This window comes from Diceros bicornis, chromosome 39 (genome assembly GCF_020826845.1).
Source record: "Diceros bicornis minor isolate mBicDic1 chromosome 39, mDicBic1.mat.cur, whole genome shotgun sequence".
In the NCBI taxonomy this organism is placed as follows: Eukaryota; Metazoa; Chordata; class Mammalia; order Perissodactyla; family Rhinocerotidae; genus Diceros; species Diceros bicornis.
In genome coordinates this window covers 11657704-11684907 of record NC_080778.1, presented here as the reverse complement: position 1 = coordinate 11684907, position 27204 = coordinate 11657704, and the positions used below count along the sequence as shown (strand labels likewise).

General features: G+C 39.1%; 1 protein-coding gene across 1 annotated transcript in view; it reads left to right on the top strand.

The window, feature by feature from the left end:
- The window catches only part of SNX9 (sorting nexin 9), a 104466-nt gene that overhangs the window by 19037 nt on the left and 58225 nt on the right, over positions 1–27204 (top strand). The window contains exons 2-4 of the mRNA XM_058534082.1: positions 21406–21492; positions 24234–24308; positions 25582–25707. Of these exons, the coding sequence (XP_058390065.1) occupies positions 21406–21492; positions 24234–24308; positions 25582–25707 (288 nt within the window). The remainder of the gene's footprint in view (positions 1–21405; positions 21493–24233; positions 24309–25581; positions 25708–27204) is intronic.

Below are 27204 nucleotides of genomic sequence, written 5' to 3'. Positions count from 1 at the left end.
TTAATTTAAAAAACTCTTTTTGTAAGTGTACCTAGGTATTATTTGACCTCTGACGTGTGTTTTTACACTTAGCTTTTCCCAGCACTTTATCTGGGCCTTTGCGATTGCTGTCCCTCCTGCCATGCCTGGCCTCCATCCTCCCCCAGTCCCTGCTCTTCACAAGCTAGCTCCTCATTCTTCAGGTCTCAGCTAAATGACACCTCCTCAGAGTGACCTTCCCAGCCACCTTATTTAAAGTAGCCCTCCACCAGCCTGTTACTCTGTCACATCACTAACTAATTTCTTGAATCGCACCTACTGCCACCTGAAATCACCTTGCGTGTTGAGCAGCTGTTTCCTCCTCTAAAACAAACGCTTCTGAGAGAAGATTAAACAGACATCTTGTTATGCTTTTCGCCAGTGTGTCCACCTGGAACGGGCCTGTCAGTAGTGACTGCCTGTTACATATTTCTTGAGAAAATGAATACATATCCACCAGCTAGCTTCACTCTGGTATCCAGGCGTCAGCTTCAGCAACCACATAGCGTCCCGTGAGAATGCAGAATTTTAAAATTGCCTCTGATGGCTTTAAGCAGAAAAACCTAGGATATTGGGGGGAAATTCTTACTCAAATCATGGTGGGGATGTAGGAAAAGTATAAGAAATGTTTGGGATAAGCATTGGCCTTTTCAAAACAAAGTTTAGTTTATAAACCTAAGAGATTTATGATTGCCTGTTAAAGTATTGGTTTTTAGTTCTTTTTAGCTGGGGCAGTGAACCTAGACAAAATGAAGTTCTTCATCTTAAGAAAACAGCACTTTCTATAATTTCAAAACTGAAATAGCAAGATAAAATTGATTTGGAAATGTCAGGGATTTCGTTAGCTTGAACATCTAAACACCTGTTAGGTAGTAGATACCGTGCTGTGTGGTGAATGGATTAATAATTCATTCGTTTAACATCTGTTTGAGTGACTGTTGTGTCAGGTACTGTGCTGAACAAGATGGAGAAGGAACTTAGAGTTTAGTAGAGAATGCACCACAAGCAAAGAAGCAAAACTAATACAGTGTAAATACAATGACGGGGAAAGTATAGTGCAGGCCCAAAGGCAGTCCGCAGGGGAGGCACAGAACAGATTTGGGGGTCACAGAATGCTTCCTGCAAATGAAATCTAAGCTGGGCACTGAAGGATGGAGAGGATTTGGTCAGCTGAAGAAAGAGGGAAGGGGTGTACGGACTTGGGACTCATCAGTATAAAGATGGCAAGTGGGGTTGTCAGGGTGAATATCATCCATGGAGAGCATATCGAGTAAGAAGAGGACAGGAGCCTGGGGATATGAACATTTAGAGGGTGGCTGATCTCCAGAAGGAAGCCTGGGAGAGGAGAGGAGACAGGGAGGAAGCAAAGCAGAAGAGGGCAGGTGTGGCCAAGCCAAGGGAAGAGAGTGTTGCAAGAAGTGGACGGCAGTGCCAAGAGGTGAAATGAGCTGATGGCCCAGCAGGGTCTGTGGGGTTGCTAGCCAGAGCCATCCCAGTGCTGTGACGTGGGCAGAGCTCGACTGCGTGGGTCCAAGAGAGAGTAGCAGACGAAGCAGGCACAGCAAGTGTGGACAGCTTTTCTTAAAATGTAAATTTCTTAGAGTAAGAGAGAGCATGGATCAAAGCAATATTTGGGGTTGAGGGAGGATCTTTCTCTTTTTAAAGATGTGATAGACATGAGTGGTTTGAATGCTAATGGGAAGGAGAGAGCAGAAAAGTTTAAAATCATGGAGTAGTTAGAAAGCCTCGCTGGCTGAGCTGGGTGGGTTGGTGGCGGATTATCTTCATGGTTTGCTGAGGGAGTTTTCTCACAGCCTCTCCTTGCTTTCTTTCCTTTTTGGTTTTTTTGAAGTTAGAGCCAAGGTCATGTGCTTACCTGTAACCCCCAAAAGTGCCCTAAAGCAGAAATTTGAAAGTGGTTTTTTAGTGTTAAGCTCATCTGTTTTATAATGCTCGGTGACTGTATTTACAGTATGCTACCTTTCTTTTAAGGCCCCTGGCAGACCACTTTTGAGAGCGTGTCCTTGTTACTTGGACTTTTCAACCCACCGGCCTGCTGGCTGCTGGTGGCCGTGACCATGTTTGAGTGTGTCAGCTGTCAGCTACATAAGGCTAATTCCATAGAAGGAAGAGGTGCAATTAGGGCCCCATTCTTTTTTTTCTTCCCCACAATTGTGCATTTTTATTTATTTGTATGTTCTTTTAAAAATTGTGGTAAAATATACATAACACAAAATTTACCATTTTAGCCGTTTTTTAAATGTACAATTCAGTAATATTAAATACATTCACAGTGTTGTCTAATCATCACCTCTATTTCTAGAACTTTTTCATCATCCCAAATAGAAACTCTGTATTGTTATTAAACAATAACTCAGCATTCGCTCCCCCTAGCCCATGGTAACTTCTGCTTTCTGTCTCTGTGGATTTGCCTATTCTAAGTACCTCATATAAGGGGAATCAGGCAATATTTGTCTTTTTTCTATCTGGCCTATTTCACTTAGCATAATATTTTCTAAGGTCATCCGTGTCTTGGCATGTGTCAGACTTTCATTCTTTTTTATGGCTGACTAATATTCTAATGTATTTTGTTTGTTCATCTGTTGATGGCCACTTGAGCTGATTCCACCTTTTAGCTATTGTGAATAATGCTGCTGTGACCATTGGTGTACAAATGTCTGTTTGAGTCCCTGTTTTCAATTCTTTTGGATAGATACCTGCTTGTGGAATTGCTGGTACACTGTACATCATGGTAATTCTGTGTGTAACTTTTTGAGGAACTGCCAAACTGTTTTCCACAGTGGCTGCACTGCTTTACATTCCTGCGAACCGTTCATTTTGTTTTATTTCAGCTATTCTAAAAACTATGTCTGAATCTTACAGATACTCTAAAACCAGAATAGTTTGAACTAATTGAAGTGGAATTTAGTTTGAATTAATGAAATATTTGAATTACAAAACATCAAAAACTGCTGCATATTAGGTCATGATTCTCAGAATTCACAGTCCTTTTTGACTCTTGCCACATATTGCCCTAATTTCTCTGACTTCTGATTTCTTTACCACAACATTACATTATAGTAGACTGTACGAAACCCGAGTTTGCAATCATAACGGCTTTTTGGTTAACCAGGGCTGCAAGTGTACTTCCAGAGTCACATAATAATATGATATAGTACTATTTATAAAATTTTTGATTAATTTTCTATTATTCAATCTCATCATTTTACCAGTAATCATGAATTCATGATACTATTTAGATATTAAATAATTTCCCTTTATGATTTGGAAAAATAACATATATAAGCAACCTAATGTTACTAAGCAAAAATTGTTTCTAAGTAACTTGTACTTCATATTATAGTTACTGAGTAGATTTTTGTTGAACAAATACTACACGGTTGCTTAAGAGTTAGCACCCAGCTTTAGTTACCTTGGTATGCATTATGTATATATCTTTTGAGTGAATACATTTGTTTTAAATGACCCAAATAGCACACATGCTCACATAGGCTCATGGGTAAAGGAAAAAAAACAAACTTTGAGGTATGTACAGTAGAAGATTAAAGCCCTCTTTACTTTCCTTGACTCTCATCGGGTAATTTTTAATTGTTGTATATGCATCCTTCCAGATGTTTCTAAAATATTTATACACAAGCATACACATAATTTTTTTTTGCAGGGGAAAATTCGCCCTAAGCTAACATCTGTTGCCAATCTTCCCCGTTTTTTCCTTCTTTTGCTCCCCAGAGCCCCAATTCATAGTTGTGTATAGTTATGAGTTCTTCTGGTTCTTCTCTGTGAGCCGCCACCACAGCATGGCTACTGACAGACGAGCGGTGTGGTTCCGCACCCGGGAACTGAACCCTGGCCGCTAAGGTGGAGCACACCGAACTTTAACTGCTAGGCCATCAGGGCTGGCTCGCGTGAACATAATTTTAATAAACAGGATCATACTGTTGTTCTGTGACACACTTTTATCATTCAAAATATATATCTTAAGAGTTCTTTGTGCATCACTATAGATTTACATTTGTCTTTTTAATTGCTATATCAATGTTTAATTTAAAATTAATATTTAATTTTTAATTTGTACCAGTTATAAGTAACTAAATGTTTAATGTTAACCTTGTCACAGATGATGGAATTAGTAGACATTTCTGGGTCAGTTTCCACTGATTCCTTCTCTCCTCATTGGGGGTCTCTTTTCCTGCCTGGTAATTTTTGCTTGGATGTCAGACGTAGTGAACTTGACTTTTTTGGGGGCTGGATAGTTGTGTATTTTTCAAAACATTCTTGAGCTGTTTTCTGGGATGCAGTTAAGTTACTTGGAAACAGGTTGATCCTTTTGATGGTTGCTTTTCAGTTTTGAAGGTGAGGTCCGATTGGCCTTTAGTGTCAGGCTGTTTTCTCGCCACTCCTGAGGGGGTACCTGGCTCAGTAATCTACTCAGGCCCCGTATATCACAGGGTTATTCCACCGTGTCTAGTGGGAACACCCGCTCTGGGTGAACTCCCGAGGTTGTTCTGCCCACTCCTTCTGGTGGTTCTTCCTTTGCCCTTGGGCACTTTTCCTGCAAGGTGTGCTGATCAGTTCTCAGTTGGAGACCGAGAGGGAGGTCCCTCTGCAGATCTCCAGGGGAGTCTCTGTGCAGCTCTTTCCTCTCCCTACCCAGGGGACTCTTGCCTTACTGGCCTCCCCCAGCCTCCCGTCTTCAAGTGCTCCGTGCAGAGAGATTGACAGGCTTTGCCTGGGTGTCCCCTCCCTGCGCTGTGGCCTGCAGTGAGCTGTGGCAATTCTTGGGCTCATCTCGTTTTTCCCCTCTCCAAAGGATTATGCCCTGTGCTGCCTGTTGTCTGTTGCGTGAAAACTGTTGTTTCATAGGTTTTGTTCAGTGTTTAAGTTGTTGAAAGTTGGAGGGTAAATCCAGTATCTGATGTTCCATTTTTTTCCGAAGTTGAAATTGGCTCATTATTTATTTATTATGGAATTTTTGTCTACTTTCTAAAGTATGTTTTGTTAAATTGGCCTTTTTCCAGGACCAGTTATCTTCAGAAAAAAAGGGCCCTGGTATCCTCCTTCCCTCCTCACTGCTCACTCTTTCCTGTCTTTTGTGTAGCTGTTTTGGAGTGACGTCTACCTGCCTTCCTGGTTCTTCCATACACATCCAGAGTCAAGTCATACAGGTGTTCAGAGATCCTGAACCTTGGTCCTATTAGGCATGTTATTTGATGCAGTCACCAGCCAGCTGGCAGAGTGATTGAGTCCTCATGAAAAAACTGCATCCACTTCCTTCTGCTGCCCTAGCCTGTATCCTAATGTAAGCTAGAGCCCCAGCAGCAGTACTGCCATCTGTTTTCGGCTTTCCGGCTTTTTCATTCTTTTACTTTTAAGACTTTTGTCTCTTTATACCTAAAGTGCATTTCTTATAGATAGCATATAGTCAGGGTCTTGCTTTTTTATGTTTAGACTATTTACAATTAATATAATTATTGATTTGATTTGGTTCAAGTGTACCATCTTGCTGTTTGTTTTTTATTTGCCCCATTTATCCTTTGTCCCATTTTTTTCTTTTCCTGCCTTATTTTAGATTATTTAATAGTGTTCCTTTTTGTCTTCATCATTGGCTTATTAGCCATACAGTAGTCCCGCCTTATTGTCGGTTTCACTTTCCATGGTTTCAGTTACCTGTGGTCAACTGTGATTTGAAAATATTAAATGGAAAATTCCAGAAATAAACAATTCATAAGTTTTAACTTGTGTGCTGTTCTGAGTAGCATGATGAACTCTCTTGTGGTCCTACTCCATCCTGCCCAGGAAGTGAATCATCCCTTTGTTCAGTGTATCCATGCTATATATACTCCCTGCCCATTAGTCACTTAGTAGCCATCTCGATTATCAGATCGACTGTTGTGGTGTCTCAGTGCTGGTGTTCAGGTAACCTTTATTTTACTTAATAATGGCCACAACGCACAAGACTAGTGATGCTGGCAATCCGGATATGCCAAAGAGAAGCCATAAAATACTTCCTTTAAATGAAAAGGTGAAAGTTCTCGACTTAAGAAAAAAATCAAATGCTGAGGTTGCTAAGATCTACAGTAACTTTTATTACAGTATATTATTATAATTGTTCTATTTTATTATTATTGTTCCTCTCTTACTGTGCCTAATTTATAAATTAAATTTTATCATAAGTATGTATGTATAGGAAAAAACATAGTATATATAGGACTCGGTACTGTCCATGGTTTCAGACATCCACTGGGGGTCTTGGAACATATCTGGCATGGATAAGGGGGGACTACTGTACGTACATACATACATGTTTCTCCTTCCTCCCCCCCTCCCCCCATCCCCCCATCTCCCCTACCCTTAAGGTTCACAGTATGCATTGGTATCTTAACACATTGTAACTTCAAACAATATTATAGCACTTCACGTGTAAGAACTCTATAACAGTATACTTTCATATTTCCTTCCTGTCCTTTGTGCTATTTTTGTTGTACATTTTATTTCTCAATTTTATGAACCCCACAATACTGTTGTTATTCTTGTTTTAAAAGTGAATTATCTTTTTAAATCAATTATCTTTTAGGGAAATTAAACAATGAATTTTTTTTTCTTATGGCCCACGTGTTATCATTTCTGATGCTTTTCTTTCTTTCATGTAGATTCAAGTTTTCCTCTAGTATTTTCCTCCTAGTTAAAGAGCTTCCTTTAACATTCCTTGTAGTGTCGGTTTGCTGGGGACAAATTATCTCAGCTTTTGTTTGTCTGAAAATGTCTTTATGTCACCATTATTTTTGAAGGATGTTTTTACTGGATATAGAATTCTAGGTTGATAGTTTTTGTTATTTTTCAGCACTTTAAAGATGGATTTTTGACTTGTATTGTTTCTGATGAGATGTCTTCAGTCATTCTTTGTTTCTTTGTATGTCATGTATCTGATTTTTTCCCTTTGGCTGCTTTTAAGATTTTTCTCTTTGTTGCTGATGTTCTGCAATTTGATCATGATGTCTCTTTGTGTTTTGTTTTGTTTTTTCTTTGTGAGATTTATTCAGCTGCTTGGATCTGTGGTTATAGTTTTCATGAAATTGGAAAATTTTTGCCACTACTTCTTCAAAAATTTTTTTTTCTGTTCCACCTCCCCACGCTTCTGGGATTCCAAATCCATGTGTGTGAGACTGCTTGTTACTGTCCCACAGGTCACTAAGGCTCTGCCCATTTTTTTCAGCCTCCTTTATTTCTGCTAATAGTTTCTCCTGCTACTTCTTCAAGTTCGTTGACCATTTCTTCTGGAGTGTCTAATCATCTAAGTCCGACATCCAGTAAATTTTTTCATTTCCAAAATTGTATTTTACAGCTCTAGTCATCCCAGTTGGTTCTTTTTTATAACATCCTTTTTTCTCCTTATTATGATCATATGTTCCTTCAAGTCCATGAACATATTTATATTAGCTGTTCTAAAGTGTCTGCCAATTTGATTATGTCTGTCATTTCTTGGTCTGTTTCTGTTGGCTGATGTTTTTGTCCTGGGTTACATTTTTCTGTTTCTTGGCTTGTCTATTAATTTTTTATTGGATACTAGACATTGTGCTGGCATGTTGTTAGTGCCTGGATTTTGTTGTCTTCCTTTAAAGGGTGTTAAAGTTTGTTTTGGTAGGCGATTAAGTTCAGTTCTTTCAAGGCTTATTTGTAAGTTGTGTTAGGGTGGGTCTAGAGTAGCCTTATCCTAAGGCGCATTTAGCCCGGCCCAGCCCTATTGGGATCTCTACGGTGAATGCTTTGGGTGTGTTCAGTGAAGTTTCTCCGCACTGGCTAGTCAGAACTCTGATGTCCTCAGCTCTGCCTGACCTCTGAGAATTGTTTCAGCCTACACTTCTTTGCTTGTCCTTAAAGAGTTTACCCTGTTGTGTGAAGTTTAGTATCCATCTGCAGACTCAAGGAGACCTCTGTGCAGGTTTCTGGAGCTTTTTCTCTGAGTAGCTCCTTTCCATAGTCTGTCCTCGGATTCCAGCTGCCTTAGGCACCTGGGATTCTGGTCTCTGTCTCTTCAGCTTAGCAGAACCTGTGCTTTGGGCTTGGGGCTTTCTGCTTGGATTCTTCTCCCAGCACCTGGGTCAGAAAATGCCTCCAGGCAGAAAGCTGGAGCCATCACAGGGCTCACCTCATGTGTGTCCCTTCTCTCAGAGTTCACTCTCCTGTGCTGCCCTGTTGCCCAGTGTCTGGAAACGGTTGTTTCATGTATTTTGTCCAGTTTTCTAGCTGTGTATGGTATGAGGGCAAGTCTGATACCAGGTACTCCATTGTGGCTTTCTATTTGCTTTTGATTAATTTAATTGTTTTAACTACTTGATTTTGATGTATCATTTATTTATTATTTTTTTAAATATATTTATTTATTTATTTAGTGTCTGTGGGTGTGAGGAAGATCAGCCCTGAGCTAACATCCATGCCAATCCTCCTCTTTTTGCTGAGGAAGACTGGCCCTGAGCTAACATCCGGGCCCATCTTCCTCCACTTTATGTGGGACGCCGCCACAGCATGGGCTGACAAGCAGTGCGTTGGTGTGCGCCCAGGATCCAAACCCCGGCTGCTGCAGCAGAGCGTGCACACTTAACGGATACGCCACGGGGCCGGACCCACTTATTTATTTAATGTACTAGTTTTTCTCTTCTCTTTTTATTTTATTTGGTCTGTACTGTAGCCTCTTTAGTTCTGCCTTTTAGTTTTCTCGTTATAAGGCCCTCAGTTGATTCAGCTTGTACTAGGAAAATGATACTGAAGTTCTAGGGCACAAGTTTGTTTTTTGCCATCTTTGCGTATAATCAGTGTTTCACAGTTTATTCACAAAGTCTCCAAATAGCGATGAAGACTGTACTACAGCTTGGATGCCGTTTCATGTACCTGTCCCCAGCACACAAGCGAGCCCTCTGAGAATCTTTGTGTTGTTGGAGAAGTGTGGATTTAGGGGAAATTTCAGTCCATGTGAGGAGCTTAAGGCACTGAGTTTAATAGAATATTTTGATAGGTTTCCTTTGTGAGGACTATTTCTCTTAACTTGTATGAGATAATGTGTGTTTCTCTAAACGGAGTTGTTGGAGTACTCAGTACAAAGTAGTCAGTGTGGTAAAGGGCTAAATAGTACTTGCTGGTGATCATTGGCATAAGACAAAAGGGACTAATAGCTAAAACAGGAATTTATTTTACGAGGCACTTTAATCTGAAGAAAGTTTTCAGTCTCCTGCGGAAAATAAATATTTCAAGGTCGTTTGTGCCATTTTGGAAACTATGCTGAGTTTGTATTAAAGAGCTGTATGAAAATGTTGGAAATCTTTAACATATGGTCCCTGGCTGTTGATTTTTGTTTGTGGCCTTAAAGTACTAAAAATAAAGTGTTGTCATTCTGTATTTCTCAAATTATGTTATATGTGCTCCTTTTTAAATGAGCAGAGTGCTTTTGGGACAAGTTCATTCTTCATTTCTCCCCAAAAAGCCCTTTGGGATTTTGGATGAAACTGCACTATGTTTAAAGACAGGCATCTTTATGATGTTAAACCTTTGTTCGCAGGAACAGGGTGTGATATATTGTTACGGCTTTCTTCACTAAGGTTCTTGCTTTTGGTTGTCTCTTCTGCTTTGTATTTTGTTTTCTGTTGCTTTTGGGAATATCCTCCCAATTATGTTTTTTTGTCAAGTTATTGTTTATAGAGATTTTGCCAGTTTATTTTCAAATTGGTCTCATTGAATATTATTATTCTAATATTTTCTCAAATGATTGGGGTTGAGGGATTCCCTGTTGGACCATCATCAGCATTGCTGGATCATCCCTACCTGAGTACACATACAACACATGGGGCTGGGGTGGGGCGGTGGTGGTTGACCCCCCTCAGGTAGGCCTGGTTCTCGCACGATCTGGTGACATAACAGGCTTCACCACCTTTTGTGGGAATAAGTAAGATGGCACTCAGCTCTTTCCCTTGAACCCCAAGGCTAGTTCCAGAACTTTCAGTGGGCTGGAAAGAGGACAGTTGTGCAACAATTTTTAGCACATGCAGAATGTATATATAATGGTCAAAAAACCCGAAGGTCGTGGTAGCTAACATTGACTGGGTCCCGTGTGCCAGTTACTGTTCTAAGCGCTTTATAATGATTACTTCATTTATCATTTGTGTCACGAGGCACATGCAGTTATCCTTATCTTATTCTTGACGAATTTGAGACAGAAACTTGAAGGAATTCAGCCAAGTTTACAAAGCTAATGACACGGTAGAGTAAGGACCTGAACCCATGTGGCCCAGCTCCAGAGCCAGCTCATAATCGCTATGTTACCAGTAACGACATTTCCTCCCCCTCCTGGGGGGGGGGGGCAGAGGAGGAGGGATGAAGAACTGTCATACACAGTGCTGGGGGAGGGGACACTGTTACTGGGAGTGTATACATTTTCTATCAGTTGTCTCTGGGGTTTGGGATTTGGGGTACTGTTTGTTTTTAAACTTTTCTGTATTTTTTTTCCTACAATGCACACGCCGTTTTACAATCAGGAAAAACGATGAGCTGTTTTAATTTGGGGTGGAGGTGAGGTTATTTTCTTAGCTACAGCTAAGTGAATTTTCATGTGCTTTGCCCTGGAGGTTGAACAGTGATTAGTAACCTTGCAGCTGAGATGAAGAACAAGGTAGATATGCCGATAGGACGAGTCCTAAGATTAAATAAATCATGAACCTAGAAGAGTGTTTGTACTCTGGTTCAAATTGGTTCATTGTGTTTATGCAAACACATAACGTTTTGAAGGGTACTTTCAAATCTGTTAGCACTTGTGCCCTTTGGCAGAAGAAGAGCAGCATTTTTAACTCTCGTTTTTTAACTTCGTTATACTGCTTTTGTTGTTGCTGTGAAAGTGCATTTATGTAGATATTTATGTACAGTGAAAATAACAGGACTCAGAATGAGAACCCCAGGAATGTGTAGCCTTAAAGACAGATGCTGTTTGCCTTCCCGTCATCTTTTGAGTTACACTTGGGAGCATTTTGTGCTTTGTTATAACCAGGGAAGTATTGTCTAGTAGATTGTGCTATTTTCAGCAGGATTCTGAGCCTCCTAGGTAGAGATACGGGACAGTGCTTTCAATTTTTAATTGTTTTGACTAGACAATAGGTTCATGTTAAAAAGAAAAACAACACTAAAAAGATACAAAAGGGATAACACTGAAAATTCCGTCTATCCCTCCCTTCCCTCAGCCAGCTGTCTTCTCTCCTCTGAGACAGTGTTATCAAGTTCTTCTCTATCCTTGCACAGATAGTCTATGCATATACAAGCAAATGCATTTTCCTGTTGTGTACACAAACGGTGTACTTTGTGTTATTTTCTCGTTTAATCCATATACATTAGAAATAATTCCACATCCCCAAAATAAGCAAATGCTCACTCTTTTGCTGGGGTGCATGGTATTCCATTTTACGAAGGTCCCCTTCTTTACAATGCATAGGCAGTCCGTTCTTGTAGGCTTTATCTGGTCTTCTGCTATTGTAAACTGCTGTAATGAATAACCTCTTACGTATGTATGTCATTTTGCAAGTGTCTGAGTATTTCTAGAGTATGAATTCCTAGAAGTGGAATTTCTGAGTAAGAGAGTATGTGTGTTTGTAATGTGGATAGGCATTACCCAATTGCCTCTCACTTCCACGGGCGCCATGTGAGTATACCTGTTTCCCTGAGCCTACGCCTTTGCCGACACAATGTTGTTATCAGAGTTTTGCTTTTGTTTTTTTTGTCAGCCTGATAGGTGAAAATAATATTTGTTCAGTTTTATAAGTGAGGTTTTACATTTTTAAGAGCCATTTTTTCTTTTCTTTTTTTTTTGGCTGATTTGTAGTGACCCTATATAGAGTAGGAGAACCAACCTTTAGTGTGTGATATGAATTGCAAATATTTTTCCCAGTTTGTCATTTATTTTTTATCTTGTTTATATTGGCTTTTGCCAGGCAAGGCAGGTATGTTTTATTTTGGGTGAAGAGAAATTTCACCATCTCTCCCTTTTAAGGACTTAAGGATTTTGTTTCATATTTGAAGTCCTACTCCACTGCAAGATTATTTAAAAAATTCTCTCCTAAGATTTCCTTTGGTACTTTTTATAGTTTCCTTAAAAACCTTTTTATTCTGGAGAATGTCAAACATATTCGAAAGTAGAATAGTATAATGAAGCCTGTGTACCCATTACCCAAATTCAGCAACTGTCGACTCATCTTGTTTTGTCTAGACCTCATCAACTTCTCCTGCTCTAGCATTATTTTTTAAGAAATGCCAGATATTTTATCACTTCATCAGTAAATATTTTAGTGTATATTTCTAAAGATGGGGAGTCCTTTAAAAATATAACCATAATATCATTTTGATGCCTAAAAATTGAACAATTTTAAATATCACATAGCCCTTAAGTATTCAGATTTCCAATTGTCTCAAATATCATAATCTTTTTTGCATTTTGTTGGACTCACAATCCAAATAAAGTCTATATATTGCAATCGTGATCGATCTTCTAAATCTCTAAATTTATAGGTTCCCTTTTTTCTCCCCTCCACACCCGGGCTTGTTTTTTGTCTTTGGGATTTGTCTGTTAGAGAAAATGGGTTCTGTAATTTCCTACATCTGGATTTTCTTACTGCATCTTCATTGCGTGGTTTCATGTATTCCTCTGTATTTCCAGTAAATTGGTACTAGGATCTAGAGAGTGAATAAGATTCAAATTCTGTTTTCTTTTCAAGTATAGTTCCTAACTGGCATTGTATTCCATCAGAAAGCAAATAATTTCTGGTTGTCTTTTGGATACACTTTGCTTAGATGCATTAAATTATTAGGGATTGAAAAATGATGTTCTAATTCTGTTATTCCTTTTTCATTTATTAGCTGTCCTCAAGATTCATCTACGTTTTTGCATATCTCAGAATTTCCTTCTTTAAGACTGAATAATATTCCATTGTATGTATAAACCACGTTTTCTTTATCCATTCATCTATCAAAGGACATTTAGGTTGTTTCCATGTATTGGCTATTGTGAATAATGCTGCAGTGAACGTAGGAGTGCTAATATCTTTTTGAGACCCTGATTTCAAGTCTTTTGGATAAATACCCAGAAGTAGAATTACTGGATCATATGATAGTTCTATTTTTAACATTTTAAGAAATCTCTATACTATTTTCCATAGTAGTTGCACCGTTTTGCATTAGCTGGAATGTTTTTAGAAAGAGACACTTCTTATCTACTACTTGATTAAGTAGTGGTACAGTTTGTAAAGGAGAGGCAGAATAAATGTCTGATTTTTTTCACCTTTATTTACCAGTTTTCAAAATGAATTGGCTACCTAGTATCATATAATGGTGATCAATTAGTTTTATCATTTTGAACTCATGGATTTAAACACGTTTGATGTTTGCAGTCCTTATCCTTATTGATGCTCATATTTGGACAGCAAGCTCCTCTGCAGGTTGGAGCCTGTGTCCTTTTGACATAGCCATAGAAGATTTTGCTAGTTTCTTTGATATCTCGTACTTAAAGATGTTCCAGGCCCATCTTGTATGTTGTGTATGGGTTTTGTTCTTGTTTTTTTCTCTGAAAGCTGGAATCAACTGTTTCTCTAAATAAATCTCATTCCTTTTAATGAAAAATGCTATTTGGAGATTCTAGTCTGGATACTAGCTATGTGGTTTCTTTTTGTTTTTAATGTAAATCTTTGATCTGTTTTAGAATTTATTTTGGTATAAGGGGTGAGGTAGGGATTCACTTTGTTTTTTTTCCAGATAGCTACTTATTTATTCTAAAACAATCTAATGCCACCTTTATCATACTACTACGTTTCTATGTTTTGGAGACTAGTTGTGGACTTGCTACTTTTCTAATCTTCGCTTGTTTTTGGTTAAAAAAAATGTTTTTAGCTGTTCTTGTTTCTTTATATGTCCAAATGAATTTTAAGATCAGTTTGTCCTGTTTCAGAAAAAATAATCCTGTTCATATTTTTATTAGAATCAAAGAAGGGAAAGTTGCTACCTTGATGATATTGGGGCTTTCCATCTAAAAACATGGGGAGGTTCTTGATATGAGTTAGTTTTTGTTGCATAACAAACTACCTCAAACTGAGTGACTTAAAACAACAAATACCTATTCTTTCTTATAGTTCTGTGGGTTGTCTGTGGGTGGTTCTTGTGGTCTGGAAAGCCCCACTGAGGTTGGATGGCCCTGGGTGGCCTCACTCACATGTTGGGGTCTCACCTTGTACAGCTAGGATGGTGGTCTCTCATCTGCAGAGGCTAATCCAGGCTGGTCTCACTGGTCACAGAGGTGGTCTCAGTGGTGAGAGACAGCAAGCCCCAATGGGCAAGTGTTTTTCATGTCTTTGCTTGTATTACATTTGTTCTTATTCTGTTGGCCAAGGCAAGCACATGAACAAGTCCAGAGTCAAGAGGAAGAAAAACAGCCTTCACTTCTTAATGAGAGGAGTGGCAAAGTCGCACTGCAAAGGGGTGAATTCCTACAGACATGGGAAGATTTATTGTGGTCATTTTTGCAAACAAACTACCATACCCTCAGTTTTTCCAATTTTCTGTGTCTTTCAGGAACATTGTAAATCTTTTCCCAGACAGGTCTTACACATCTCTTTAGTTTATTCCTAGATATTTTATCTTCTGGTGCTGCTGTAAATGGCGTCTTTCTCTCCTCCTTTTAATTTAGAATTCTTGGGCAAGTGATACATGTACACAGTTAAAATGATATGAAAAGAAATATACTGAGAAATTTCACTCTCACTTCTGTTCTTATGCACTCATTTTCCTCCTCTCCCATCTCTATAGGTAACCAGTATAGAAATTATTTATTTATCTAGTGCTTTTTCATGGAAATATTGGCAAATATAAATGTTCTTCCACCTTTGGAAAATGTTGCACACTATACGCCCTGTTTTGCAGCTTGCTTTTCTCAGTTGCTGATATATTCGTTCCATGGCAGTGCATCTAGACTGTTGTCTTTTTTTATTGTCTCATAATATTCCCATGTGATGATATACCATGGTTTATTTAACCAATTCCCTATTAGTAGACACTAGGGTTGTCTACAGTCTTTATATTGCAAACAGTGCTGCAGTAAAGAACCTTGTACACGTGTGCACAGGTACCTCTGGAGAATGGATTCCCAAAATGAGATTTCTGGGTCAAAGAGTAAATGTATCTTTAAAACCATAGTAGGGTAGCATTTCTCACTAGGTTGGCAAAAATCCAAAAGTTGGGTAATTTATTCTGTTTGTAAAGTTGTAGAGAACCATTACTTTCATATGTATTGCTGGTAGAGGTTTAAATGAGACAATCCCTGATGGAGGGAAATCTGGTAACTTCTACCAGATTAGTTTGTCTTTTTTTATGTGTCAAATTGAGCAACTTTTTTCACGTGTTTCAGGGCCATTTATATTTTTCAATGAACTCTTTGTTCCTCTGCCATTTTTCTGTTGAGTTACTGGTCTTTTTCTTCAATTCCAGAAGCTCTTTATGTGTGAGAAAGATTAATCTTTTGTGATATGAATTGCAAAGATTCTTTCCTTTATTACTCATGTTTTGTTATATTAATGATTTTTGTATAATAACTTTGTTCCCAGCCATCTCATAGGGGTCAGCAAATTATGGCCTGTGGGCAAAATCTGACCTGCCACATGTTTTTTGTAAGTAAAGTTTGACTGGAACACAGTCACACTCATTTGTTTACATATTGTCTATGGTGGCTTTTGTACTGCAGCAGTAGAGATAGATTCTATGGCCTGCAAACCTTAAAATGCTTACTATCTGGCCTTTACAGAGAAAGAAAAACCAACCCCAATTTAAAGCATCCACATCAAAGTGTTAGTATGATGCAGCCATTTTGACATGGCCTTAGAAATAAAAAATCCAGCTAAACTTTCATGTGTGTGTGTTGTATGTATATTTAATTATGAAGCAATGGGCAGAACAGGCAGTCACATGTGGTTGTCAGAATTGTCTGTTTTGGCACATTACTTGGTAATAGTGATATTATTTGTGATATGGCCAGTTTGATGCCACCACATTAAATGACCAATAAAATGTCTTTGTCAAATTATTCTTACATACACTACGTAAAGAAGCTTTGATCTGGGTGAGTTCGGGTAGAAAGTCTCAAAATCATCCCAATCTCTAGCAGTTTGGTTATAACATGGCCTCACTTAGGAGGATTTCCGTGGTCCAAGCACTTTCCAGAACTGTTCTGCATGAGTGAAATAGAGGGAGGGAGGAGTAATGTGGAAGTGGATGGTACAGTTTGATTATTTATTCTAACTATTCAGAACTTTTTCTCCCCTTGGGATTGTATAATTGCCCTTCATTGCACTTAAATTTAAGATTATTCTAAATGTTTCTTGGAAATTTATATTCCTACACTCAATGAATTTCTGTTTGTCTTGGAAATTTCTCAAACTGCTTGTCTAATTGACCACCAGTTAAAAAATTTCTCTAAGTATGTCATGTTTCAGGATAACAGATATAAACCCATTTTAGGAAAAACATTTGTAAAGAACATATCAATATTACTGGTAATTTATTCTTGAAAATTTTGCATAAGAAAAATTAAATTTTCAGCCATTCTCAGTGGCTGCTACCAATTCTTTGTAGAAATTTCTTCTATTGGAAAAAGATCTTTTACTAGAACAACTGTTAAAATACAACCTTGACAGAACTCTGTTGTCTTGACTATACTCTTGAATAGATTATTAAACATTCCTTGTTAACATTTAAGGAAACAGACTAACTTTATTTCCTTCTTTGGGAATTTTAAGAGCACCATACCCAAAACATGATAATTAATTGATCCATACCCCTTGGAAAGAGTCTTTCTTTCTTTCTTTCTTTTTCTTTTTTGCAGAGGAAGATTCATGCTAAGCTAACATCTGTTGCCAGTCTGCCTCCTTTTTTCTTCTTCCCTGCCCCCCCCCACCACCACAAAGCCCCAGTACATAGTTGTGTATAGTTGTAAGTTCTTCTGGTTCTTCTATGTGAGCCACCGCCACAGCATGGCTACTGACAGACAAGTGGTATAGGTCTGTGCCTGGGAACTGAACCTGGGCTGCCAAAGTGATGAGAGTGCTGAACTTGAACCACTAGGCCGTCAGGGCTGGCTCAGGAAAGAGTTTCTTATTGTGTGCAGCTGTCTTGGACCTTGGCCCTGCCATATTTTAACAGCGTACAAATGACACAGGTGGAACTATGGAGAGCATGCTTATTGGGCTTTCTGATGACTCAGCAGGAAAGGATCAGGGATAATTGGACGATGGCTTCAGAATTCAGAAAACTCGTAATAAGTTGGAGCAATGGGCTGACTCTAACAAGATGAAATTTCACAGGGATGATTTAAGTTTCTATATTTTATTCAAAATAACAACTGAACAAGCATAGGCCAGGAGTTAACAAAGGCTGTTGAAATCACAGATTGATATAAACTGAAAAGCATTTAAGCTTTAACCACTTAGAATAAGGACAAATACATCTACATATAGTAATAGTATAATAATGCTCTCAGGTTCTATTAGAGTTAGTTCTGTTTCTTCTGATGATTTTGCTAGTTAGGTAAAGGCAAGATACCAGAAAGGAATTAATATGTAAGATTTTATAAAAAGTCAAATGAGTATGCTTACATAAAACAAGCTTGCCATTTAAAAAGGTAAACTAGTTATATTGAAATATCACGTACGTGCAGAACTTCAGTTCTCAAGGGTGTCAAATTAATAAGAGATCCTTCAGTCCCTTGAATTTCTGAAGGTTTACATATTTTACTTACTTTTTAATTGAGCATGTCTGTTTTAAAGATGAGAGAGCCACACTGGTGAAGATTTACTGCTTTTCCCCAAGATTTAATTGTGCTTTATGTGAAGCTAAAGAAGGAGATGCTTAAGAATGGGAGCTTGTCTTCTGCATTCCAACCCCCATATGAACTTTTTTGCTGTCAGGTTTTTTTGCTATTTTGAACTATTTAGTTTAATTCTCTATTATTGTTCATTTTTAAAAGGTTCTAGTGTTTTGTTTGTAAAATAGGAAATACAGCAATGTACTTCTTACGTCCAGCATTTCCTTTGTTTAGAATGTTTCCTTAATAAATTCTTTGGTTTCAGATTATTGGTTTGTATTGACTTGTACTCTCTTGGTTGCAAGTGACAGAATCCGAAGTCACATTAGCATAAGCACAAAAGAGACATTGGCTCACGTGACTGAAAAGTCTGCAAGGGGAGAAATAGCTTCAGGCTTGTCCTTCAGGTGATCTCATCAGGATGCAATTCTCTTTGTCATTCCACACCTCTTCACTTTTCAGACTTGCTCCCTGCCTCAGCTAGTTAGCCATTGGCAACAGTATCAGAGAAAAAGACGCACCCTCCCCAGCATCCATATCAGTTCCTGGGAGAGTTCTGATTACCCCTGTTTGGGTTATATGCTCACCAGTCATTTGGAGTCAGGCAGGAACAGTTTCCAGAAGGAAGGGATATGGGGCAGACAAAATAACAGATGTTTACCACATGGGTCAGAAAGAATGAATATTTTTATACTCCTCTCTTCTCCCAAAAGGAAATCTGTGTTACAGATGATGGATTATGCACACATCAGACAGGTGTGTGGGGACACACTTAGTACTCCAGTGCCTAGAGCATTTAGTTGGAGAGCTTTGAATCTGCCAATGTTTATTTTACTGTATCTAGATAATGGAACTTTTGTGTAAGATTGCTGTCTACTAGCCTTTCACCTTATCTGTAATACTTTTTGAAATTGCTGTTGAAGAGATTGCGGTTGACAGTATGTATTCAATATACAGTATGAAGTTATCTACTGACCAGGAACTGTGTGGAAATTTAGCTCTTGAAGATACTTGAGTCATTTCTAAAAGTACAGCTAACACTGGAAAAAAGCAGTGTAGAAAAATGGGCCTTTTCTTTCAAAGGCCACATTAAAAATAAGAAGACTGATGGGCATTTGGGGTCGAGGGCAGTATCTTTATCTGTTTGGATACTGTCAGTGGTGGAGAAGAGAAAAAAAGGGAGTGATGAGGAGAGAAGGTAGGAAGGCAGGTGGAAGCCAAACGCAAGGATGGGGAAGAGAAAAGAAGTAGAGAGTGGTTTCCAGTCGTACGTAAACTTTAGAAGAATAATTGCTCCTCTGGGCCAAATGGTCTGGTTTTTTTTTCTGTCAACATGTTATGCTCATTTGGGGATGTGCTTTTTAAATCTTTTTGTTCTCCAAAATTATTCTCAGTTCTAATTTTTAAGAAGCATCTCTAGGTTAAAAAAAGTCTTAGATCAACGTTTTAAATAAACCTATGATGTTTGTGTACATTTTTCCATGAGTAAATGTTCAGTAATATGTAAATATGTAAGGGAGTTTCCATTTTTTTATTTTTGACTTGTTTCACATGCTGTTTCACCGAGTTGTAATTTTAGTAAACTAGAAGCTTCGGTATTCTATATTTGGGGATTAGTTGGATTTAGCTGTTAATCCTGTTAACCAGGATTCTTAAGGAACAGTAACAAAGCAGCAGGTTCCTCTTCCAGCTCTTGTCAGCACCCCGGGCCCCTCCCCAGGAAGCTGGCGTCCCGCGGTTGTGTCCTGGCTCAGGGACTCTCCTCACACATTTGTCTCATGTCTGCCCTCAGTGTGCAAGGGGTTGAGGTTGCTGTGACGTGGTTTTAAAAAATACTCCACAACGTGACAAGCAGAATTCTATCTGCTTTTGCAGGGGCATGAGAAAAAGGCCTCAGCACGGTTGCGCTGTCCTTTGTAATGACCCGAGGAGAACTGTAACACCTGGAGACTTCTCACCCCACCTGCTGTCTTGCTTTCAGTCCCCTTCCCGCCCCTCAGTGGACAGAAGTGAAGGAGCTGAGGCTGTTTCTTGACCGACAGGCTGCACACTACCGTTGGTTTCTTTCCAACATTTTATTATGAAAAATTTCAAACATGTGGCAGAGTTGAAATCATTTTCCACCAAACACTATGAACCCACCTTCTAGATTCTATAACATTTTACTATCCCTGCTTTATCACATATTCATTCATCAATTCATCTTCTTATTTTTGATGTATTTCAAAATAAATTTTTTTTCCTAATCTTTTGTCACTACATGTGAATCCTTAATCCTTGTGATAAGGATTTCAGGCATCATTAAGCACGTGTGGAGAAAGCACTGTTGAGCGAAAGGGCCTACCACAGTTCTTGCCACATGGTAGGTATTCTGTAAATGTTTGTTAAATGAATGCAATTCCATTAGTCTTGTTTGGCCCTGTAGGTGAACTTGAGTTTGCCCCTTAGGACAAACAATTCCTTTTAAAACAAATCGTGTGTTTTCTGGGTGTGTGGGATCCCCAGTTTATAAGATGGACTTCCTTCTACATGACAGTCCCTGAAAGGCAATTACTTAGAATTTGAAATGGATTGAAAACATACATATTTTTACATATTTATTATATATTATAAAAGCATGTATAAAATATATTTTTTACAACAGTGGTTCTCTCTCTTGGAATACTTTTAAATGGCAATATTCCAAGGAATCCATATTTCTGGGTTGATGCCTCAAGGGTCCTCTTGAGGAAGAGGCTGAAAGAACAGCCCCTCCCCACATCACAGACAGCTTCCCTTTAGTCTGTTTTATATGAAATTAAGATTTCATTGCAGGAAGAGTTTGAAAATCATAGCTGTTCAGGTTACCTGACCAGTATGCACAGCCCTCTGAGAGTCATTGCATAGTGGGAAGACTTATGGTAGAAGAATGTAAATATATCTTGCTACCCAAATCTTAAATTTCTAACTTTAGTTGCCTAGGGATACCACATTATCAACATTCCATCCTAGTGGCTCTAGATAAAGAGTAGTGAGAATTTTAATTGCAAGAGATTAATCTAAAAACGTGAATCTGATATATGTGTACATATTTGTATGTCTGTATGTGTATCTCTTCAGTCCTCAAGTGTGAGTGTTCCCAGAATGAACAGTATCTGTATTTCCACTTCTTACCTCCTAAAAGGAAGGGCATGCTTTTCTCCCAACTTGATGAAATGGGTGTGTTCTGAGTACTTTTTGGGGGCTAATCTCTAAATGCAATGTGGGCAGCTATCAGAAACCTTCCCTGTTTCCAGAACAGAGCAGGGGCTCTCACCGTTGGTGTTATTCTTCCTCACAACAGGGCTGATGAATCATTTTGGTAATATGTCTTCCTTTCTTCCAAAACAACCACAGCCACTGTCGTGAAGTGTTTGTTCATACCAGCACATTCACAAAGTGAACTGTAAAGGTTGTTTGGGTTTTTTATTGTTAAGTTTACATTTGTAACTTCCTCTTTTCCTCTCCACTCCCAATAGGCTCGGGTTATGTATGATTTTGCTGCTGAACCTGGAAATAATGAACTGACAGTTAATGAAGGAGAAATTATCACAATTACAAATCCGGTAAGAGAACTATTACATAGAAATCTGATTGTCCCCTCGGGACTTATTTTTAAGATTTTATATTTTTAGTAAGTTGATCATTCAAACCCACATGAATTTTTTTCCTGTTGCTTATGGAGTATTGATGGTAAAGTAAGAATCTATTATATAAACATTGAGGAAAGTTCAGTACCGTACAGATAGCTGGATGGGGTTCCATCAGACGGAAGTGGAAAGAGACATCCCAGACAGATCCCAGCCGGATCGAAGGTGTAGAGATTAGAAAGTGGTCAGTGTTTCTTAGAAGTCCCAGGAGCCGTTTATTGACAGCCTATGAGCCAGGCGTCTGGCTCAGTACTGTGCATACATTCTTTAATGTCTTGAGATGAACTCTATGAGGTAGGTGTTTTTAATCTCTGTTTTACAAAGAAAGGTAATGAGACTTAGAGGTTGAGTAACTTGCCCAAGATCATTCTGCTTATAGGTGGCAAAACAAGAATTCACAGCCACATCTGTTTGGCGTCTAGGCCTCTGCTTTCTCTGCTCTGCTGGGGAACACTTCATGTAAACGTGTCCCAGGAGCATAGGGACAGGGCATGTAGGAGACAGTAGGAGACAGGCTAAGAAAACTGACTCTTGGAGCCAACTCAGACAGGACTGTGGGCCAGGCTCTAGACTTTGGACTTCATTTGGTAGTGGATTCATTTAAGGGTTTGGCTTGGTGTTTATTGTTGATATTGTTGCACTTCAAGGAAATTAATCTAGCAGAGGTGTATAGAATAAATTGGTGTGGCTGGAGTCTAGGGCCATCACTTTGGATAGTAGCAATAGGAGTCAAAAGAAGATGGGTGCAGGAAGCTTGACGAGTCAGACCCAGAGGACTTGGTGCTTGATTAGATGCTGGTGGCGAGAAGAGTCAAGGATCACTGAGGTTTTTGGCCTCTGCACCTGAGAGAATGGTGACTTTATTAAAGTATGTAAGTCAGGAAGAAGAGCTTCTTCGGAAAGATTAAGTGAGTTTATTTTTAGATAAATTGTTGAATGTAAAGAATAGTAAATAACCCTGCCCTATAGTTTTGCATGAGTTTAAAAATGGAACTACCTACAGAGCTAGAGATGAAGGCTGGAGATAAGCCAACACCCTAGACATCTTTGAGAGTAAGCACATGAAGAAAGGTGCTGGGAAGGCCAAGGAAACTCTGGGAAAAGAAGGAGGAGGAGATGCAAATGTGTTCTGCCAGGTGGGAGGGAAGGAGGACTGTAGCAGCACAAAGATGAAGGAAGGAGGAGGAATGACCAAGATGGTGGTTTCTTAATATTGATAGTATTTTTTTTGGGGGGGGGGGAGGAAGATCAGCCCTGAGCTAACATCCAATGCCAATCCTCCTCATTTTTTGCAGAGGAAGATTGGCCCTGGGCTAACATCCGTGCCCATCTTCCTCTACTTTATATGGGATGCCGCCATAGCGTGGCTTGACAAGCGGTGCATTGGTGCACGCCCGGGATCCGAACCTGCGAACCCTGGACCGCTGCAGCGGAGCTCGCACACTTAACCACTTGCACCACCAGGCCGACGCCTTGATAGTATTTTTAAAACCTATTTTATATGTCTTAGATACAAAAAAGAATTACTGGGTAGAAAAAGTATATATAGTTTTAGATAATATGCTACGTGTATGTAAGTAACTAGGTTCTATTTTTAATCAGAGGAGAGATTAAAGATTCTTTTATCTAACCATCTAATTTTTTTTTTAGTGAAGTGTTCTTCATTTCTTGGTAAACTAGTATTGTCTTTAAGTTGCTGTTGTAGTCAAAAATGGACAAAGTTGTGGCTTAAAGTGATTTTTAAAAAGAATGTGTGATCTAGATTCAGGTAATTATTAACTAATTAGGGCATGATTTATGAACTTAAGACAACTCTTACTATTTTAAGGGGAAAATGTTGGACTTTGCTGTAATTATAATTGATTGAAAAATGGGAATCCTGGTGTAGTGTACTTTACTATTTAGTTTATTAATATTACTTATCCAGAAGAGCTAAGGAATCTATAGATTGGTTAGCTTTTCCTGAATAACAGGCAATCCCAAAGCTTAGTGGCTTAAACAAACAACCATTTGTTGTTGCTCAGCAATCTACAAGTCAGCTGGATGGTTCTCCTGACCTGGGGTCGCTCATGCGTCTAGCAGTTCTCCTCCTAGGGGTTGACTGGCTTTGGATGGGCCCACAGGGAGGCTGGGCCTCGACTCTGTCATCATCTAGCAACCTAAATTTATTCACATAGCAGCTCTTTTGGAAAAAACAGTGAGCTGAAGTGTGCAAAGCCTCTTGAGGCCGGGCTCTGAACTCGCCCCATATTATTTTTACCTCCTTCTTTTGGACAGAGGTCACAAGGGACAATGCAGATTCTAGAGGTAGGGGGTGTCATTCTATTTCTTGACAATTGGAGCCACAAACCATTTTGTAATCTACCACAGACCAGTAAATAGAAAGGAATTACAAAATGATGGTGTTATATTAATAGGCTATCCTTCAATCTTTGATTGCTTGTTGAAGTTTGATTTTTCTTGTTTTTAGATTATATCCTCTTCTTGAGTAAAGAAGAGTCTTAAGAATTTAAAATTTTGATCAGTGTTAGCTCTGTAGGAATAAAAAGCTAATTTATGTTAATTACTTTTTCATGTATAACAGTTCCCAAAGCAAAATTTCTACAGAAAATTCCCACTGTAATCTTTTTTTTTTTTTTTTTTTTTAACTTTATTAGGATGTTGGTGGAGGATGGTTGGAAGGAAGAAACAACAAAGGAGAACGAGGGCTGGTTCCCACAGACTATGTTGAAGTAAGAACGTACTGTCATTTATTAATTAAACCTGGTCTTTGTCAAACACCTTTTTATGAGTTACCAACTTAAAGGACAGATTGGAAGATAGCTACTTTATTTTTAATTTAAAAAATTTCCATTTTAAAAGTAAAACACGCTAATTATCTAAAAAGCGGAAAATAAATTGAAGTAGAACAAAGAAAAAATATTACCTATAGAACCAAGCTCCAAAGAGTGACTTCAAATATTTAGATTATGTTCCTTCCAAGGATAACAACTTGTAATAATTCTGAATAAAATTATCTATTTTTCTTTGCTTATATTGTGTAATAGCTGCTGCCTACAATACTGTTTATTATAGAATTGATTCACAAAGTTTAAATAGTAGATTTTTTGAAGTGACTTTCTTCTCCCTGTGCTAATTTAGGACATATCTGTCAGTTCCTTCTCCTGTTCCCATAGACAGAAGGGTCTTGAATGAGCTGCTGTGAGCCATGCCTGGTTTAAGCTCTATTGAAATAGATGCCAAGGATGGTGTCACAACACCCGGAAGGAGGCTCCCTGCCTGGGTCACACCCACTCAGCTGACAAACCCTCTTCTGAGTCAACCTCCTGGCACCCCCTGCTGGTTGTCTGTGGGCCACTTAGAACTGAGTACTGAGTACTTGGTGAGCTTGCCTCTCATCTCAAGTGACAGACAGTAAGGTTGCGTGGTGCCCTGTGAGTAAAATAAGAGTGCGATCAAGAATAAGGGTTCCCCTCCAGTAGAGAGGAATGCCTGGGCACTGCCTACAGAATGGGAAGGCTGTCTATCTGTTCTTCCTGATTGGGAGTTGGGGTGGGGAGTTTTGGACCCTCTGGAGAATCTGATGAACTCTTTAGACCATCCTCTCGGAATACATGCACCTGCACACACCCCAGCAGATTCCATACAACTTCAGAGGGGTCACAGGCCCCTGAGCTCGGTCCACATGTCTTCTGTTTATGTTGTGTTTTACCTCTGTGCATTACGCGTTCAGGATTCTAAACATTGACAAGAATGAGAAAAATCTGAGGATTTATGTGGACACTGGCATTAATTGTGTTGTCTAGAATTCTGCATACTTATAGAAAGGAATAGTTAATACAGATGTTCTTGGGCTTACTTACCTTTTAATATAAACCTCTTTTCCGTAATAGATGGCAGTTCTTGCTTGCCTCCAGGGACTCGATCTCTGTAATAACTCTAATCTATGAAAATAACTGTGGTTCTTTCTATATGAAAATAACTGTGGTTCTTTCTAATATTCAGATCTTGCCCAATGATGGAAAAGATCAGTTTTCCTGTGGAAATTCAGTGGCTGACCAAGCCTTCCTTGATTCTCTCTCAGCAAGTACAGCTCAAGCCAATTCATCAGCTGCCAACAGCAATAACCAGGTAAGTCTTGCATCATCCTGCTATACACGGCCGGCTTAACTGAAAGCAGGGCACATTTGTGGAAGCTTGTGATGTGTTATAGCTGTTGCCGTTTGCTGAAAGCATAAACAAAGGAACTGTTAGATGTTTGTGTGGCATTTCTGTTGGGTATTAACAAAGAACTCACCTGTTAAGGCTGCTAAAGACTGTTTTTAAAGTTGATTGTAAGAGCGAAGGCAGGGTATTTGTCCAGAGTTGCTTTTAAAAGTCTGACGTGATATGAACACAAACCCTGTAAGTTGCAAATACTCTTTCAAGTGAGGGTGTGGAAAGAAAAGAAAATTCCTATTGCTGCGATGGTCAGTGTCAAAGCTCTGGCTGGAACAGGAAATGATTTCTCTGACCTTGGCGTGTTATTACGTTCTCAGCTATCGCCCCCTCATCTTGCAGATGCACTGCATGTACAAGTGGCTGTAAATCTGGCACTCAGCGCTTGGTAGTATTACTGTATTGCTTCTAGAAAACTTAGAAGAGTGGGATAGTTTGAGAAAAATACACTGAAATTTACATTAATTTTAGTGAAAATTTGACCAGTTTAGGTGACTGCCTAGTTCAGTTATCGCTAGATGATTATCCAAAGTGAGCGACAACAAGAAGGTTGAGAAGATGGATGTCAAAATGTTATTGCTGGGGCCAGCCTAGTGGCACAGTGGTTAAGTTCACATGCTCTACTTCGGTGGCCCAGCGTTTGCAGGTTCAGATCCCAGGCTCAGACCTGCACACTGCTCATCAAACCATGCTGTGGCGGTGTCCCATATACAAAAAAAAAAAATAGAGGAAGATGGGGGCAAATGTTAGCTCAGGGCTGATCTTCCTCAGCAAAAAGAGGAAGATTGGGGGCCAGCCCCGTGGCATAGCGGTTAAGTGCACGTGCTCCACTGCTGGTGGCCCGGGTTCGGATCCCAGGCACACACCAATGCACCGCTTGTCAGGCCATGCTGTGGTGGTGTCCCATATAAAGTGGAGGAAGATGGGCACGGATATTAGCCCAGGGCCAGTCTTCCTCAGCAAAAAAAGAGGAGGATTGGCATGGATGTTAGCTCAGGGCTGATCTTCCTCACACACAAAAAAAAAAAAAAACAAGAAGATCGGCAAGGAATGTTAGCTCAGGGACACTCTTCCTCACCAAAAAAAAAAAAAATGTTATTGCTACCTACATCTTAAAAAATGAATGGGCTTTAGGGGATGTTATTTCTTGATAATTTTTTAACTACATAAAAAATTTTAAATTATGTGAAATCTAATAATCATATCACTTATAATTATTTGCCTATAGCATGTCTGTATCTTAATCTCCCAAGAGAGTTTATCAAAGTGGTGTTTACCATATATTAACTGCAGGTTTTATATGTGTTACAATACCTTTGTGTAGACATCCTGAGCTACAAATTAGTCTGGCCCAGATATTTCAGATTCAGAGGCAAAGTGATCACCATGGTTGAGCATTTTCCGCATTTT